This window comes from Apostichopus japonicus, chromosome 13 (genome assembly GCF_037975245.1).
Source record: "Apostichopus japonicus isolate 1M-3 chromosome 13, ASM3797524v1, whole genome shotgun sequence".
NCBI lineage: Eukaryota > Metazoa > Echinodermata > Holothuroidea > Aspidochirotida > Stichopodidae > Apostichopus > Apostichopus japonicus.
The window spans coordinates 11,270,970-11,291,170 of NC_092573.1; the positions used below are offsets into that span (position 1 = coordinate 11,270,970).

General features: G+C 35.5%; 2 protein-coding genes across 2 annotated transcripts; both read left to right on the forward strand.

Moving 5' to 3' along the window:
• Positions 1-1,941: 1,941 nt before the first annotated feature.
• LOC139979064 (uncharacterized) lies at positions 1,942-10,835 on the forward strand. The gene is made up of 6 exons (XM_071989713.1): positions 1,942-2,152; positions 4,546-4,618; positions 6,946-7,104; positions 8,028-8,159; positions 9,422-9,676; positions 10,361-10,835. Exons 1-6 carry the CDS (start codon positions 2,057-2,059, stop codon positions 10,588-10,590), a joined length of 945 nt encoding a protein of 314 aa, XP_071845814.1. The 5' UTR covers positions 1,942-2,056; the 3' UTR covers positions 10,591-10,835.
• A 6,817-nt stretch (positions 10,836-17,652) lies between these two features.
• LOC139979090 (orexin receptor type 2-like) lies at positions 17,653-19,349 on the forward strand. Its single transcript, XM_071989753.1, has one exon. The coding sequence runs from the start codon at positions 17,863-17,865 to the stop codon at positions 18,874-18,876; it is 1,014 nt and encodes a 337-aa protein (XP_071845854.1). The 5' UTR covers positions 17,653-17,862; the 3' UTR covers positions 18,877-19,349.
• The last annotated feature ends 852 nt before the right edge of the window (positions 19,350-20,201 follow it).

Here is a 20,201-nt window from a genome sequence, read left to right on the forward strand (position 1 = left end):
GCTTTGGAAGAAATTGCCAAAAGAATATTCACACCGATTATTGATACTTTTTTGTGGGGTGGGGGGGGGGGGGATATGAATTTACTTTAAGTTCCCTATTTCTTTCTTAGACTAATCTTTTTTATTGTTATTTAGCCGTTATATTCTTTTGTAAGTTTTGAATTTCTCCTCGTTCCTTTTTTTGATGTACAATTATTCTTATTTTTACTACTAGCATGTAAGTACTTTTTATGGATATAATAAATTTGAAATCAAATCAAAGCAATGTGTGAAAGGGTAAATGTATTTCAACAGATGGGACAAAATAGCAGCGTGTTAACATTCCGTTTTTAAGTCAAGGACAAATGATGTTGAATACCATCAAATACATATTTAAACGAAATGCTTGAAATAATCTTGCATGGAGAATTCTTAAAGCAATGAACGACGAAAAAAGTTATTATACAAGAATATGTCATTTAGAGAAAATAGCGCTTTGAAATTCTGTCTATACGCTAATCTAGAATTTAGCTATCAATGTTTAACTGACAGTCGTATAAAGTAACATGAATACCAAGTAACTTTATATGGCTCCCAAACAACAAACGTTTCCCGATACAAGCCGGGAAAGTGGCTTTGGGATCTCAAGAGAAGTTTGTGTAAGTTCTTTGTTTAAATTCGTTTGTATATATAGGCCTATTTTACCTTTCACTATAATTAAATGAAATTTTGTATTATATATCCTTTTTTTCAAGTGAGAAAGTAAAGAGAATACCAAGAAGAAATTAGATTCCGTTATAGATAAATGTGACGGGACGTACTCTCTCCTTGATTTTATCCTTTTTGTGGCATATAAAGACAAACGAATTTCCTCCAGGTCGGATGTATGTATGTATTTGTGCGTGTGGGTGTATGCATGTGTGTGTGCGGACGTGACATTTTCGAATCTCTGTAAACATACAAATCTAATGGTGGTAAAGTGATGCTGTAAATACATCTATGGATAAGTTATTATCATAACATAGGTACCTCCTTAAAACAAGGAACCAATGTGATTAAATAACTTTATTGTATTAATTTACAACATCGCCTTTTCCCAGAAGTATTGCAGTAATAGTTTGTGACATTCTTTTCAAGCAATAATTTCAATGTAACAAATACTGAGCTATAGCAGTCATTGTTTAAATTTCGGTACCGTTTACTGACTTTGCTGTCCATCCGAATAACTTTTCAATATCTTACACACCTGTTTGGCCACTTTTATAAGATCTTGTTCAAGAATATGTTTTCAAAGGTTCTTGAAGAATTATGGCATCCAGTGGCTGGCCAAACCCCCAATCGGGTTTAGCGAGCAAAAAACATATAGGAGCAAACAAATATGCCATCGGTCACCAGAATATGTATTTGTAAGTTTTTTTGTGGGGTGGGGGGGGGGGAAGCATATATACCAGTTTTATCATTTGTTTAAACTCTTCATTTGTTTGGAAGTGGTTCATCTGTTACTAGATTCTTGACAAGATCAATTTCCCCTCGGATGTGAATTTTGCTTCATTTTTATCACTGTTAATGGAATTGGGCATCCCCTTACTTGATAGTTTGTATTCATTTCGACTCTGTTTATGTTGGTAGTGTCAAAATATTTATAAGTACCTCCTGGTCCTTTTTATTGTATTCTTTATGAAATCACATCAGATAAGCTTCGAAAATTTTATATTTGTGTATTTCGTTTGTCATTTGATTTAATATTCTTACCTTTTACTCCGTGAACTTCTACATGGGATACTAAATAATTCCATGCAAGGCTTTCTTCAAGTTGATGTATTAAGTATTAAAATATTGAGTGTTCTCATTGGTCAAAATGTAGTCACCATGTGGGTGGTTACTACCAGCTTTAACCAATCACAAGTCGAAAAATAGCAGGGTCACAGTTTCCTTGTGTGGTTTAGTTTCACGGAGACCACCTGCTCCACTGGTGGTGAAGTTCTGTACCTCACAAACAGTTCCAATGGTTCAGTCAACTCAATAAGTCGATATATTTTACTTTTGGATACTTCTTGAGTGAATATATGAAAGAAACATGTCGGGGAAGCCAACTTTGTGCCTTTTAATTTTGTTTCTCGGTTGTCGAGCTTCAAATTCTTATTACAAAGGAGACACTGAATTTGTTGAAAAAGTAAGTTATCAGTTTTCAATTTTTTCTTTGCTTTGGCTTCTCAGATTAAAAAGAAGATATTTTAGGCAGATTTGTTTTTTGGATGTTGATTTTGTTAAGGATTGTGTATGCTTCTGGTTTCTTTTCGAGAAATGATTATAGCAAGAAAAATAATTTGGACAACAGATTAAGGAAGTGTAAATCTAATAAAATATATTTCGTGAAAAGTTTGTTTATAATGTCCCACTCGTTTTAAGATAATCATTTAACTTGCTTATATGCATAAAAGGCTGAATTTCTCTTGAAGTCCCAAATACTCTGCCAATTTCATATCAAATGATATTGGAGTATGATATCTGATTACACGGTATGCGAGGTACTGTGGCTTCTGCCTGCGGGCCAGCAAAGAAACGGCTACATAAGGATCGCAACAAACTAAGTACTGGACAGCTCAGTTGGTCAAGCCTGGGCAGTGGCTTGCACAATGGGAAGGGGCGGAGAGAACATGGCACCCCACTTACACCTAACAAAATACGTTCAGTTGCAGGATTTTTAAAACTGCATGATATTTATCAGCACAGCCTGTCGTTTACACCTAATAATAAACCTCATGTTTAGTCTAAATATGCATCAGAATTACTATCTGATATCTAAACCCCCTACGTGGCAGCCGCATACATCCACCCCTAGGCATTCCTTCATTCGTGACATTTTTGATCTGTCAAGGTTCGAGCCTACCAAAAAGGGCTGGAGAAATTGGTAATTTCATTTCATTTCATTTTTTTTTGTTCTATCACAACATAAGTATGACATATAACATAGAAGGAGATAAGAAACAAAACTTGTGAAAGGAAGTGTACTAAAAAACCCTATAGGGCTTGTCGGGTAGTGACACTCCCTGAAAAAAATACAGAAAAATACAGAACCACCCCTTCCTCTCCCTTCCCTCACCTACCCCTCCCACCATCCAATAGCCTCCCTCCCCATTTTTGAAATCCGGTGCATAGCACTGAGTGCAGGAGATAACAGGCGCGGCGGAACGGGAAAATTATTGGGGGGAGGCTAATGTGTGGAGACTATCTAAGCGGAGCGCCACCATCAGTTGGCGCGGAGCGTACAAGAAAATTTTTGGGTTTTTCAAACCCACAGATGGCCGGAAACGGCACTTCCCGAGTGTTTTATGCTGCGAATACCTAGCCCTAAAATATGGGTCTCAGGCCTGCAATTTCTCAGACAGGTAAAATTCTGTAAAAATATTGTAATTTGTATATTCGATGGTGGTTTAAGAGAGAAGCTATTACTCGTAGTGTACTCGCAAAGACGTTTTTGAGTGTAGTAAATTACTACTTGCAATTAAATGCAATAATTAAATAAATGTCATAAGAAAAAACAGAAAGCATTTCTTAACGTCAACAAATGGGTAATTCCAAAACCATGTGCAGTGTCCAACAAATTTTTAACAACCAAGCACTGATATATCCTTCAGGGGATGTTGGAGAACTGGCTGAAATTAGGCAAGTCAATGGCCTAAGACGAAGTTGTGTTGCGCTTACCGGTACTCACACTCACTGCTTCCACTTTTCACGGGGCGTGGAGACGCGGTTGGGGTGACAGTGTGGTCTATAGCCAGGGGACGGATCGAGGGTCCCCCAGCATTTACTAAAATTATTACACCTATATAGTATACGTGTGCATCGGACAGATCGACAAGTATGCATTGAAAAATGGGCAGATGCACGTTTCGGAGCCTTGGTAAATATTGGGGGGCTTATCATGCATTTGCCCCCTCAACTTTTTCATTGGGGGGGCTCAGCCCCCCTCCCCAAGCCCCCCCCGGTTCCGCCCCCACTGGGGCATAAACCATTAGATTAATGGTTGAAATCCTATTTTAGCCAAAACGTTCTTGGCTTTTTCCCAGTTTCCTTGTTATTTTACTAGTCAGTTGTTCATTTACTAATATGTATTTGGTGTAAATTTCTATGAAGAGGTTTTAAGTTTCATCCATCCAATGCAGTCTTACTTTGTGTAATCCTTGGAAGGTTTCGAAAATTGTTCAAAAATGAGATAACCAAGTATAAAATGGCTTCTTTAAAATCTTTCCTGGAGTTTCGATAATTCCATTTTACTAATGTATATTTCATGTTTACTTTAAATAATTTTGTTTGGTAACTTTCAATTGTGTTTTTAATATTCAATTCTAGCCTTTCACATATTATATTTGCGATACAGGTATATACATACACCTCAAGAATAGCAAATTAATTGTGGTTTTAAAACACATTGAGTATAGAATCTGCATGTAAATATTAGACTTACATAGAAAATGTAATAATGTTTTAACTTATAAGGCTGATTTCTGTTTGAAAACAGTAACGTTCACATGTAGTTTTTTAAATTTTGGTTTCTTGTTTTAGGAAGATGATAACAGGAGAGTAAGAAGAAGTCTCGGAACAGAAGGCAGTCAATTACCTCCGCAAGCCAATGCAGGTAGGATTCCTATAAATAGACGTTATGTTATCGTAATTATCTCTGGAATTGTGACCAACCAAAGAGTTGACAGACTTAGATGTACTGCAGGTGTTGTTAGTAGTTTCAGTATTCTATGAGAGCAAGATAATTCACTAACCTCAAAACTTTATAACATAATATATCAATAAATGAAAACTAAAGCTGCAGAAGAGCAGATGACCTACTGTGATCCGTTTTAAAAAGTTTATTAAGCAATTCTTTATCTTTAAATGGGGACACAAACTATTTTGTGAAGAAGAACTCCCCAAAGAACTAAGAAATACTTTGTTCCGTTTGGGAGATATGATAAAGTTCAAAGGGGGAGCCTGGGTCTGCCATTTTGTAAACCTGTGATGTCATATTGCCAATAGGACCTGAAACATTTGAATTTCTGTTTTATTTTTGTTTATATTATCAAGGTATATACCAATAATAATAATAATAATAATAATAATAATAATAATAATAATAATAATAATAATAATAATAATAATAATAATAATAATAATAATAATAATAATAATAATAATAATAATAACAATAATAATAATAATAACAATGATAATAATATAAATAACAATAATAATAATAATAATAATAATAATAATAATAATAATAATAATAATAATAATAATAATAATAATAATAATAATAATAATAATAATAATAATATTAATCATAATCATAATCATAATCATAATTTTGTCATTGAAACCAATGCCATCATAAGGTCATATTAAAAGTCTCAATATTTTAAGTCAACATTTATAAAACCCATGTCAAAGGCAGAAAGTAAACCTTGTGATATATTTATAACACCTTTAAAATTTGAAGCACGTGTGGCTCGATCATGTGATATTTAGACTTGATCAAGTCTTCAGCTATGTGTGTAAAGAAATAAGAACCGAGCCTGTGGAATCTCCCAAAATGAAATAAGATTGTCTTGCTGTTTGGGGAAGTTATCTCTATCATAAAGTAGGCCAATATACAATGGTTGGGGTTTTGTCTCCTTTTAACGTTTCATCCTAATAATATTAAAGACATTCTAGCAGTAGATTATGTGACAATCAAGATAGGTTAGATAGTAAATAGTATAAAATCCACTTTCCTTTTTTCAGCCATATATACTTGCTTCTATCCGTGAATTTGTACACATACTTGATATTTTATGTAGCCTTTATTCCTGTGTAATACCAAGATGGAAAGGACAGATAAAATACAAAATATATTAACATATGTATACCATTTTTCAAGAGCCTGTGTAGGTAATTACCTTGATCTTAGTGGTATCTTCTTAAGTGATATTAAATCTTCTTAAGTAATTCACCCCTCTCATACCTCCCCAAATCTCCTCTACCCCCATACCTCCTCCCCGCTTTGATAAATGTCAGGCTATCTAACATTTAGAGGTCAGTTATTGATGCAGGTAGTTGTTATGGAACAACTCCCTGATTGATGTAACTTTAACTTCTGTCTGTTTAACAATTTTCTCCTCCCCCCTCCTTCCTCTTTGTAAAATCAGGCTAACTAACGTTTAGAGAAACATACATTGGTCAGTTATTCGTGCAAATTTACTTTCTGTTTGCTTAAAAAATTCGTCTTTACCATTAAATATGGACATGCGACTGTTGCTTGGAAAACTCACATCATTTGCGGCACTTGGAATGGTTGCTGTACATAGGCTTACGATATGTAGTCAAGCTGTCATTCAGACCTGATGTTAATTTATCTGTTGAATAGGTGATATCATGTAGGCAGGTGAACCCTTAGTAACAAGGGGCATGCGTAGAATGTTTTCTACATGTGGTTTATCATGAGGGGTTTTGGGCAATGTATTTTAACCGCCATTTTTTTTACTGAATTTTGATTAAAGCAAAGGGCGAATGAGTGACAACTGCAGCAGATTAGCAAGTAAACCAACGTACGATAATATTATACATCTTGGCGAAAATGATCAAATTGTCGACTTGCTGCATCATACGTAACTTGACAAAAATGACAAACATGTCAGTTTTGATGTTCATTTTCACTATTGGATGATATATCATATAGATCGTAGTTTCTTACGTGTTGTCAAGTAACGAGCAACGTAACAACTCAACAATTTGATTATTTTCGTCAAGATGCCACGTCATCGTAAATCGCCAACTCAACAATAAATAAAATAAAACAAAATCGTCGAGGTGTTGCGTTAACAATTCACATGTCTATTTAGAACCACCGTACATGCCATAGGTTGTACTGGTTATTATTGTAGAATTGATGTTATATGTTTTGCCTGAAATGGCATCTTGCTTTCCTTCCAGGGTCGCCTTTCCTCATGAGCTCAAACATGCAAGCTTCTTATTTTCTGGGTCAATGTGTGATGTGTCCTCCTGGGGATCCAGGACCCAGGGGAACTCCTGGTCCTCAAGGGATGCCTGGTCGTGATGGCCGTGACCAGATCATACTCGGTCCCATTGCAGGTATTTGCCATTATTACGTTATGTATAGCCTTTCAAAGTAGTCTTGCGTCTTAATTTTTGCTTGTTTCAAATATCATCGCAAACTTGCTTGGGTGTTGCTTCCTTCTGAACAAGAAATATGTCTTTTGGTTACTCGCTCAACATTTTTCTTTAATATTGTTAATAAATGCCACTCAATATGGAGCATCGGGAAGCGTTGATTAAAGCGTTGATTGGTTAAAGATAGCATACTTTTATCTTCAAAGGGACACTTTTCTTGCTAAGCTTATAGTTTTAAATACACACTTTTTTGGGATACCATTTTTTCAGTGGTCATTAGTTTGTTAATTGTATTATTGCTTTAAGAGATGTTTAAAGTCTTGAGATAGGCACAAAGGTTTCCAATCATTAAACGTTTAAGTTAAAAGACCTACCATGTAATCATTGCAGATGTACCCAGCCTAGTCTACTTTGCATATAGGAATCGGGGAACTGTTAAGATTAATAATTATACAACACCTAATTGTATTCTGGTCATTTGATTGGTCAATTGCTCGTAGATTGCATGCAAAATCCGCTCTATTCCACTCTATGAAATAGAACCATGGGTTATACTTTTTTGGTAGCACTTTTTTCAATGGTAAGAGAGCAGAGAAACCTGTTTGTTCAAAAAAAAATCTGTTGCATGAGTGCATTTTACCCATCTTAATATAATATGTTGTATAAAACAAATAATGAATGGTTTCCATTCGTGCAATAGTGCAAATATTTCATTCGTTGAAAGATGTAATTTGTTCCATTCAACGAGGCGCAGCCGAGTTGAATGGAACAAATTATCGTTCGATAATGTTATTCATTAATTGTTTGTTTTACTAAAACTCGAGTAACATGAACACCACCATATCATTTTACAATATTATTAATTGATTTGTTATTATTTGTAGATCATGTTCTTCAGAGTCCTCCAGAAACACCTGTCCCTCCTGCCGAATCGAGTACATCCTCTGCGACTGGAGTTATTTACACTCGTTGGGGAAAAACATCTTGTCCCAGCACATCTCAACTGGTATATCATGGTGAGCCTGCATATCTAGGCAATGATATGTGACAAAATGTGATGTAATAAAAAAAACCTGTACTTTTGAAGGACGACATGACAATATCGACTGATTGGTTTATATAAAAGAAATGTTGTAAACCAGTAATCCAAGAAGCAAGCTCTATCTGCGAAATGTTCATCCAACAGAGTTTATGTGATTATTTGGTCAAATGTGAAAGTAGCGGAGGTAAGCGCTGAAATTGTTATTAAATTAGTTGTGTGATCGTGAAGTGATTGACACCATCTGTATGGTTGTGACTAATTGGACCAATCTGTATGGTTGTGACTGATTGGACCAATCTGTATGATTGTGACTGATTGGACCACTTAGTATGGTTGTATCTGAATGGACAATTGTGAATGATTTTGACTGATTGGACCATTTTGTATGATTGTGACGGAATGGACCAATCTCTATGATTGTAACTGATTGGACCAATCTGTATGATGGTGACTGATTGGACCAATCTGTATGATTGTGATTGCATGGACCATTTTGTATGATTGTGACGGATTGGACCAATCTCTATGATTGTGACTGATTGGACCAATCTGTATGATTGTGACTGATTGGACCAATCTGTACAGTTGTGTCTGAATGGAAATTTTGTATGATTGTGACGGATTGAACCATTCTGTATGATTTTGACTGATTTGAACAGTCTGTATGATTTTGCATAATTGGACCAATCTGTACGACTATGACTGATTTGGACAATCTGTATGATTTTGATTGGATGGACCATTTCTTTTATGGCTTTGGCTGATTAGACCAATCTCTTTGATTGTTCATGTATAACACATACTTTCTTTTCATAGGCCTATGTGTCTCAAGACAGATTCCAACTCTACTCAGTCATACTTAGGTTGTGTTAAAATTAAATCGTTCTGATAGTTGAACAAAATCCATATTTTTCTAGCTTCACCCAAAGTGATTGTATAGATTTTACGGTTCTTGCACTCAAATCCTAATTGGATTTGCTTACTTAAATGAGTTCACTAATTTTCAATACTGATTGATGCCATTAATTGTACAACTTAAAAGAACGGATGGCGGTTCTTCAGCATTGATTCTTTAGTTCTTGTGTATGAAGACTGCATGGTGAGGACTGTCCATAATGTTAGACCTAGTAAATTTACTCTCTTCTCTCTACAACTACAACCTATTGCAAACTTCTTCAATACATTTTCAAAGCTTTCTGAAACCATGTTTTTTATGATTTTTTTGTATTTTTAAAGGTGTAATGGGTAGTGGTAATAACTATAACCAAAAAGGATCTGGTGTGGACTTTCTTTGCTTACCCCTGGAACCAACTTTCGCTGACCCTCCAAACCATGGTAATGGTGCTAATATATATGGTGTTGAATATGAGAGTACCCTTCCAACCTCTCCGAATATCCAACAAAGTGAAGCTCCTTGTGCTGTGTGTCTGTCTCCAGGCAAGCATTCTGTTGTAACAATCCCTGGAACCAACACCTGCTTAGGAAGTCAAGGTAAGGATGATGTTATTAACTTTGCAATTGATGTTCAAGACTCCATTGCATAGATCTACAACATCAATACTTTCTACGGGAAAAGTTTAGGCACTTGGGCAGATATATACATGGTGCTACGTAATTGCACATTGAAAAATTATGTTTCTGTGCAGTATGAAATTTAAAATTTTTCAACCAAAAGTAAGTGTTGAACAAAGTAAAACATGTCGAAGAATCATAAATAAGCATCTAGGCCTATTGTAGTGTCTCAAACAGATCAAAATAAAACATCTGCAAAATACCTATGAAGATAGCTTAGCTTCGTACTTCGTAAGCTCGAACCGTTCCCTCTAATAAATTGTTATTTTAGAGTTTAAATTATGCTTTTGCTGATGTTTGTAAATGCTCCACGAATTTTGTGAACAATATCCGCACATGAAAACTTCCCGTACGGTCAGCATCATGTTTGATCTCTAGAGTAAGGCAAATATGTCACCAAATCAGAAATAGTATTGTTCGATACAGGTGACAAACGCCTACAGTGGAATTACGACCTTCCTTACCGCTTCGAACCTCTGGACATACAATCAGCGTCCATAGTCTAGTGGTTAAGGTGTACGCATATAAAGCGGGGGCCCGGGTTCGAATCCCGGTGGTGTATATTTATAAGTATGTATTTATCCGAAATTTGCTTTGTTACAGAGTGGACTTTGGAATACCAAGGCTACATGATGTCATCTCATTATACTTACTACAAATCTCAGTTTGTTTGCATCGATCAAAATGCCGAGGGGATTCCCCGTACAAACCACAACAACAATGAACCATTACTCTATATTGCTGATGCAAAGTGCAGTGCTGGGGGAGGTGGTCTACCCTGTCCTCCTTATGTAGATGGTTATGATATTCTCTGTGCTGTTTGTACGTTATGAGTTATCAGAAAACACCATGAATGGACAGTATCTTTAAAGATGCCTTTTATTGTTACACTCTTAGGGTTACATAGTACCCTCCTTCGGCAACCCTTAACATTTTCCTTCATGTGTTATAATACTTAAAATAAGTAATGGGACATGAAATTATAAATGAAACATGCACTCATGTCTGTAACGTTTATTTGGTATCCTTATTGTTGCTTGAATCTATTGTTTTTCTTCAAGTCATTTTGGTTTGCTTGGAAGGGGGAGGGCGGAGGGGGGGGGGTTGGCATTGCTTTCAAGTGGTATTGATATAGATTTGTGATTCAAGAAATGATGGTCATTGAAAGTATTGATCCGACCATTCCATTTTGTCCAGGGGTATGACACTTCATGCCAAATGCTCTCCTCACTCAAGTGTATTAATGAGGACCTGCGAGGTAATTTGTAAATATAGCTGCAGTGTTCTCCAGGGGACGTTTAAAAATGTGGCACTTTAAAAAAAAATCTGTTTTATCTTGCTTGCTTTATCTGTACCCATATGATATTGATGAAGAATTCATTTTGCAGATGTTCCCTATTTTAACTTTGCATAAGACTGAGTGATCAATTAGTTAAATGTTCATTATCATTGATTGGTATATGACCCAATTTAAACCCCCTGAGAGAGGCAGCTGTAATTTGTCTGTATTTATTACTTTGTCCGCAGATACTGCTGCAGTTTGTTATGATCATGATATCATGACATTCCTTTAAAGAAATAAATCTTGTCTCATTTCTTTATCAAGTTGATCTTGTATGTAGTACGTATTTTAGATCCTCCTGCAAGCAGGAACTCACGAAGAAGCCATCATTGGCTTATCAAAGCCGCAAGCTGACCGAAGTCAGTCTCTTAGATTCATATTTAATCGTCCATGATAATGAATTGTCAATTGTCAACAACTCTGTAACTGGACGACATACATTAATCTTGGATTGACTCGAACTCGGGACCTTATGATTGAAAGGAGGCACCGGTGTTAACCACTGAGCTAACACTTCTATATTGTGATCCTGTGGTCCTGTCAAGGTAATTCTGTAAAAAAAGTGATCCTGTAATAAATCTTGAAACCCTATCAAACTGGATTCTCAACAGTGGTTGATTGTATCTCATAGGTTCGTAACATAACAAAGTAAAAACTTGAGTGTCTCATTCAATATGGTAAGTAACCAACTATGGGAGATCAACTGTTGTTAACTATTGTTACTTCTTTGTGAGATACAAAGGAAAAGCATAGTTATCAACCTCTGTCGGTTTAAATTGACAGCTTCTATACTTGGTATAAGTATGTTGAAAATGTAAAGAATGAGTATTCTCATTGGTTGAAATTCTTGGTCTTGACCATAGATACTGGATTTCCATCAATCACAAACAAAGTACTTGAATTACTGAATGATTAGTGGCTATATCCGTGATGGTGTCTACAGCATTTTGTCAGGTAGAAGTGACTCTACATATATGTATCGTCAGATACTTCAAAGAAATTCAATACAAGCCAAGAATAGTACCTGCTTCCCTCGATGCTGATTTAAATATGTTCTTCGTGGATGTAAACAAGTTTTTGCTGAAATAAAATGCTCGATAATACAACATTATTATTGTCTGTGGTAATTCTTGGCTACAGAGGATTTTCGACTGGCGGTGAGAGGCATGACAATGGAGTCATTGTTGGGGTAAGTTCATCATCTGTGTGCAGTTGATGTGGATGCGTTTATGTTTTAATGTAATAAACGAAGGAGGTTGCTGAATAACATAGGTTCGGGATTAACTTGTAAAATCAGATAAATACTATTTTCATAAAGGTCGCTTAGGGGAACTGGTATTCTCTTAAATTTGAAACATTCCCTAGATCAGCTGATAACCTAAAGAAACATTGGGGGATGCTGATAGAGTGGTGTCGATAGGGAAAGACGAGGCGTCCGAAGAGACTGTGGTGCCAGACAAGGAGGAAAGTGCTTTGTTTGGTGAGGGGTTGGTGACGTAATCATCTATTAAAAGCTGTAGATTTATCAAATTTCAATTAACTTTTAGTAAAACTTTTATATCTTAGGGAGGTTTGGAGCTGCTGAAAAAAAACCCTTTGTTTTCTTTAATTAAAAACTTTAGTTAGATGGCGAACAATATTGAATTGAATTGAATATGTACAAGCATCTGACTACGATTGCCCAAAATTGGTGATGACGTCAGAAGTTCTCACATTGTGGCTAGTTGGCAAATGGTAGGTTAAAATGGCCTCATGAAAAATGTATTTTCTTTGTTTCCTTTGTTTTTGAAGACATATTATTCGATAATATAATAATATTTGCATTGTATTTTATTTTCCTTGTTTTTGTATTAACGTATGTGGTATATTCTTGTTGATTTTTTTACTAAACAAATATTGATGCAAAAAAAAGACTAAATATTACCTAATTTGCCTAATAAATTACCTAATTAAGTAAATTAATTATCTTTATTGCAAAACACTAGAATGTGAACTGTGGACAGCTCTGTTTAATTACTTTTACCTGAAAAAATAAAACTGAAATATATACTCCTTTTGTCTACTTTCATATACTTTATTATCTTTATTTTGAAAGGAAATTCTCTCAGAAGTGACTTGAGAGAGAACGACAATGTGCGACAGAATACTACATATTTCTGGTCAGTTACTCTTAGTCTAATTAAATCTTTGAATGCAGCCACTTAGTATAAATAACTTGATGAATATACTGAGCATTAGCGCCTTCATAAGTTAAACCAACTGTTCAAGTCGTGTGGAAGCATTTTATATCGTGGGTGATGACACATTAAACAGTATGTAGCAGAATGCAAATAAGAAATATTGGAATAATTCAAAGATTTTTCTTTGTTTCATACATTTGCAATTTCTTCCTTCATTTCAACACACTTGGCAAGAAAACTCACCAATAGATTATCAACTTGGCTCTGTATATCAAAGAAGTGAGCGGTATGATAATTTATACATATCGCCGTCGATTTGGTAGTCTTAATTCAGCTTGAAGGAAATTTGGAAAGAAATACATTTTGAAAAGATTCTATAAGCGTCCAATGAGCGCATATTTACTTCTAAATTATGGATTGTAACTAAATATGACAAGTGAAACGGTAATACGAGTGACTTAGACAATTTATAAGGAGTATTAATTCTCATGAACGTCTATACATCTTGATAGAATTTCGTCAGTTGTGTAAGTTTGAGATCTGCTGGATTGCTCTTGTCGATATGACAGTGTCATATTCATCGTGTGGAATAGGCCTATAAACACTTCACGTAGGGTCAAACATGCGTTACTATATCGAGAGAGAAAAAAGATACATAACTTAACAAGCAGAGATAGGGCAATAGTTTGGAAATGGTTCACGTACCAATTATAACTCAATGGACCAAGAGTTAATATCTATATGTAAATCAGTTTAATTTACTTCCTGTTGTATAACATCTACAAATATCACCAGCAACAAAACTCGCAGCTTTTTTTGCTTCGTCATTTCTTCTTATAATTACAATTCCTCCGTAAAACGTTCCTGGTAGACAAGCGATTGCACATTCAATGACATCGAAAGTCCTATTTGTATGTACTTATTGTATTCTAACAATAGTAATGGATTATTTACCACTAATTGACTCCTTGCCAAGACAGAACAAAATATTGTAAGCTCTAGCAAAAAATCGTTCGAAACAGACACTTTCTGTTAATAGCAACTTCGTAATTGGTAGCTGTGTGAATCTTCTGCTGTCATTATATAATCCTTTTCCATTTGGATATCGGTAATAATTGATGCAAATATTACATATTACATATTATATATATATATATATATATGTATAATATTTATATATATGTATATATATATATATATATATATATATATATATATATATGCAAATGTGTACAAGTGGTATGGCAGATATACAGATGTACATTACATTACATTAATAACGCTACACATCAGATAGATGGAGGGATGGATGGACGGACGGATGGATTGGACGGATGGATTGGACAGACGGACGGATGGATGGAATGATGGATGAATGGATGGATAGATGGATGGATGGATGGATGGATGGATGGATGGAATGATGGATGAATGGATGGATAGATGGATGGATGGATGAATTGGTTTACTGGTTAAGTAAGTGTTACTTCACATTTGCTTTTAGCATACGAATAAAAAGAAACAAAGGATATGGGGGTGGTTTGTATAGGAGTGAATAGGGTTGTTGTTTACCCTACACCCAACTCGTTATAGATCGAAGATACGAACATTTACGATATGTGACCATAATTTACCTATCTTTTGTGTAACTTTGCTTAGAAAGGAGACTGATTGACTTTCGGCGAGCTCGTGAATGCTATTTAAATAGTAATTTTGTTGCGTCATGAATAGTCTAAACAAGCATTTCATGTATAGGTGATGTGAACATTCCCTCTTAGGAACAGCAATAGTTGAACGGGTTTAGGCAAGCACGTTATACCTACAATAAAAGTCTTCCCTTTAAGCTTTCTGCAATACATGATAATAATATCATTAACAACCAAGTATAATGTATATAAGCAAATTTGAAAACCTAAATTTTCTAGTTAAATCCATCAAACTAACATATGGATTAATTCATTAGTTTCTCTAAATTGGAGGGACACAAACTGGCAGATGAAATGGGAAATATCAGACTCTCTTAAAGATAAATGAACAATTTATCCATCCAGCTAAGATAAACTAATTCACTCTCAAAGCCAGTAAACTAACATCGAGATTGTGACCATTACGTCATTATTAGTATCACGAGTATACCCCTGGGAAGGGATCGATACTAAACATGATCTTAGACAAAAGACCGAGAAGCGATCCGTAGTAGACGTGTTCAGCCAATACTCATAACTAGTACAGTAATAAGGGGTTAATCAACGGTCTAGCGTGCGTTACTCACAGGATTAATGCACGATCGGGGGATAATGCAGGCGATGCACGAGGGCGGAGCCCGAGTGCATCCAGCGATAGCATTAACACCCGGAGTGCCTTAATCATGTGAGTAACGCACGCTAGACCGTTGATTAACCCCGTTCATTCATACACTACCATTTGTGTGGGGGAAAAAACATAAAACAAAACATTTTTGGTTACATATAACCAAAGATTTATTAAAGTGATGCCCCGTAATTTTACCGTGCGTTACTCACAGGATTAACCACGGTCAGCTCACCTGAATGGACCAATAGGATTTAGGAATCTTTACTAAGTATGAATGAACTACTGTTCATGTTCCACAACCGTGCACCAGTAACTACTGCGCTGTGTTCGTAACACGGTAACATGTGTTACAGGAATTACTGCAAGTTTTTTCTTACTGCAAATTAAAACATTTAAAAATTTAATTTTTTTTTTTTTTTAATTTTAAAAAACTATTTTTTTTTTAATTACTGCAAATGTTCACCTGTCGGACTCTTAGTTCAACGTGTAACAGCTTTCCAGTAATTACTATGCCAACTGTACCACATGTTACCGTGTTTGCGAACACAGCGCAGTAGTTGATGCACGGTTGAGGAACATGAACAGTAGTTACTGTACTAGCTATGAGTATCGGATGACGTGATAATAGTAGTAGCACACCTCCGTGTTATGTGCCCATCTACTCATGTACTTTTCTATCAATTACATTCAATGAGTACATTTTCATTTTCTCAAATAAAAATGTTTTCTATCATGAGGTTTTCATTATTTGCATTTAACTAAAATCAGACAACAACCAAAAACGAAGCACAAAAGAATAATAATATTCGGGAAGTACTTTTCCAAACCTTAAGAGCATTAATTGGGCTTTTTCTTTTCAATAGTTTTCTAGTCAGTTATTTTGTTATTTTTTTTATAAAAGTATAACAATAATCCAAGGTTACAAACGAACCACAAAATAATAATCAATGGGCATCTACTTAAGACAGTTTTGTCATAGAAACCAGGAAAATGTTTTTCTGATTCACTGATTTTCAGATACATAGTTTCTAAAATAAAAGGAAAGATCAATTTCTAATTCATATGCTAATGTTCCATTCACGTATTGCGTTAATTGTATGTAGTTACATTTATAGATACTGTAGTTACGGTGTGTGAGAGTCAAATCGTTTCCACGTTGTTGTTTGTTTTAAATTCAATTTTAATTTACAATATCTTAACGAAAACGGCTTAATTTGCTACCGTGAAACAAGGAAATATTTAATATTATACTCTTTCAAATACAACATTTCATGACTGCCAATCCCCCCCCCCCTCAATCCCCACCCCTTCCTCCTTCTCGTACTTAAAGTAATTACCTTCATCGCATGCGCAAAGTTAATGGAATTATTATTTAATACGAGTATAGTCGGACTCAAGACCTATAGTATCGGAAATAAACAACGGTGTGATTTCAATCGACTGTTCTTAAAAGTTAACTTTGTGCTCTTAGATATAATCACATCAAAGCTCCAATTCAGACTTCTATGTTATTTCTGTTTTGATTTGTGTAGCACGGAAACTCTCATAAGCAGTATTCATTTATTTATTTGTACAAAGTTACTTTCTTTTGATCATGCAGAAATATAGACGAGTATCTTATTTTCATCATTTTCTATCTAATTCTGAGTTATTCTCTCTCCTGTCCTGGTAAAGCCCACAGTGTTTTAAAGTTCTCTATTCTCTATCAGTGAGATGTTATTTTAAAGCATTACATATAGTTGCTCTTCTACAACCAGATAATGCATGTCAAACTATTTCATTTCATTTTTGTCGAATAATATTAAAACTATTTAAATTTCCACGAGGTTGTTCCATTTCCTATAATGAAAACTATTGGTGTGGATTTCAATTTAACTAGCCGTTATTATCGTTCCCTATTACGCAAGAAATACTTGACAAAATGTCAAGCTGTGTAACAGCGCCCTCACTTTTGGTGTCTACTGACGATAATATCCTCTGGTGTATATTTTCTATTCGACTCAAACGACTTATATTACCGCAGCGTCGCTAACGTCTACTTATTATTGAGCGTTCGGTATTGAACACGAAGATAAGATATCATCATATGAACTCTTTTAAGACTCATGGTTAATAAGGACGCGTGTCTCTTATTTTCAAACTAATCGAGTCAAACAGCTGAGAACAATATTTCAGTCTACGATATATATATATACAAGAGTAAATAAGTTCGGAAACGTTGCTGCTGTGTAACAGACAGAATTAGGGAAATTTCCTCATCATTTCCCGAAATGGCATTCGACAGTATAGGGGAGATTCTGGAGATCATTGTGGGTTTTGCTGGACTTTTTGGAAATTCTTTGGTACTTTTCGTATTTTTTCGGACCAGATCCTTGCGGAGTCTCATTAACTTGCTCATCATGAACCAGTCATTAATTGACGTCACAACTTCTATTGTTTTTCTTGCGCTGCATTTGAGCCCGCCAATTCTGCTCGATTCCGAATCGAAGTGGCATCGAATATTTTGCAGCGTTTGGTTGTCCGAGTACCCTCTCTGGGCTCTGTTAATCAGTTCAGCGATAAACCTCTGCTGTATAACACTCGATCGATTCTTTGCCGTCATGTTTCCCATCAGTTACAAGAAGACGGCCGGTAGGAAAGGTATCATTCTTGCCGCCACGGTCGTTTTTACTTGGACCGCTGGTTTTATATTCGACTCTTATTGGGCCTTTATCCAAGTCATCACACCGGAGGGATTTTGTTATCCCTCGTGGAGGTCCAAAGTCCTTCAAGGTGTCGTCGGTTTCTTCATCTTCACCATCACTTACCTCGCTCCTCTTGGCATCATGGCTTTTAGTTACATGTGCATCCTGTGGAAATTGAAGAAGCAGGCTAGTCTGACATCGGGAACGGTAGAGGTTAGCACGTTACAAAACGACCCAGCAGGACAACGACGACCACAACTTACGCAAGCCTTACAAGATGATACACAAACCAAGAAAACATCGAAGAAGATATCGAAAGCTAAGAGCAGCGTCTTAAAGACCATGCTGTCTGTATCGTTAGTCTACGCCATCTGTTGGGCACCGATAGCCATTAGTTACCTTCTGTACAACTTCGGTGGATATCTCGACTTCACCAGTAGGTTTTACGTGGTCACAAAATTGTTCGTTGATTCTAACATGGCAGTGAATCCATTCATTTATACTTTTCAATACAGACAATTCCAAGAGGCACTTGCAAGAACTTTTGGCATCCGACTTGGCTGGGGTACACGAGTAACTCCAGCTACAACGAGAGGGTAGACTATTACATCTGGGGTTTTATCACCTTTTAAATCCGTCATAAACTGTTACGGTTTCTAAATGAAGATATAAACTTATGATGTATAATTGAAACTTGATATCAAGTCTTATAGAAACTGGGAAGATTCAAAATGGCGACTACTTTTGTTTACAATCCTCATTTGTTTCTTTATCATACTTGTTATTACCAGGCCTTGAAGTCGTATGCACTTATTGAACGTGGTCAATTAGTTGGCCACTTTTAGGCGGGTGTTATATCTAATCATTTCATTTATGTAAGATATGGTATAAAGCAACACCAAGTGACTTTCCATTTCCTGATATACATTCATCAACAAATTCCAGGGACACAATTTATATTAATCATGGGTTATGTGTCGATATCTAAACAGCGCATGTTTACATGGTTAACCAGCAAACAAACAAAATCGTGACAGAGTTGGGAAGTTGTCGCTGTTTCATCGAGGACAAGCCAAAGACGGAAGAAAGTTTACGTGAGATCATTAGACGGTATTCTATCAGTTTGTTCACAATTTCGAATTACGTTAAAGAGACGCAACAAGGTTTAAAGATCGCAGTTGTCCAAAGGCTGATATGCTTTGCTACGTTATTCAAGTGAGCATATGTATATATTTATATATATATATATATATATATATATATATATATATATATATATATATATATATATATATATATATATATATATATATATATGTTAGTGCTGTCCTCGCTTCGATGGATCTGTTATCGCAGAATCATCCTTGCTCGTCCATATAAAACATATCAAATTGTGGAAATGTAAACAACGAAAATGAAAGGTGGAAATTACATTATCTAAATATCAAATCTGCGTTTCATGGGCATTGGAAGGAGATACAAAGTTCAATTTTTTTTTTATTATGTAATAGTTTTAAGAAATGTTATGTTTTTAATGGTATTAATTTAGATATTATATCGAAGGGCTTGATCTGAATCGACGAAGGACATCAAACCTTCCTAAAAATATAAAGAAAACAGTAACATATCAGAGTGAACATCAACAAAATATTGATCGAAACATTTACATAACGTGTCTGTTAGTAATTTATTTTTGCAGGGAGTTGAGAGGATTGCATGATTTGATGAAAGATACGAACTCGCATAAACGAAGGCCAATAGTGGTAACTATGCGTCTTTTTTGTTTTCGTATATCGTTTATTCCCCGATGACGTCACTGCCATCCGCGTACCACATGTAAAGTTCATGCAGCTTTTACTATTTAAGTTACCTTGTTTACAACCTTGACCTTCTACTGTATCAGATCAGGTGTTCTATTGCCGTAT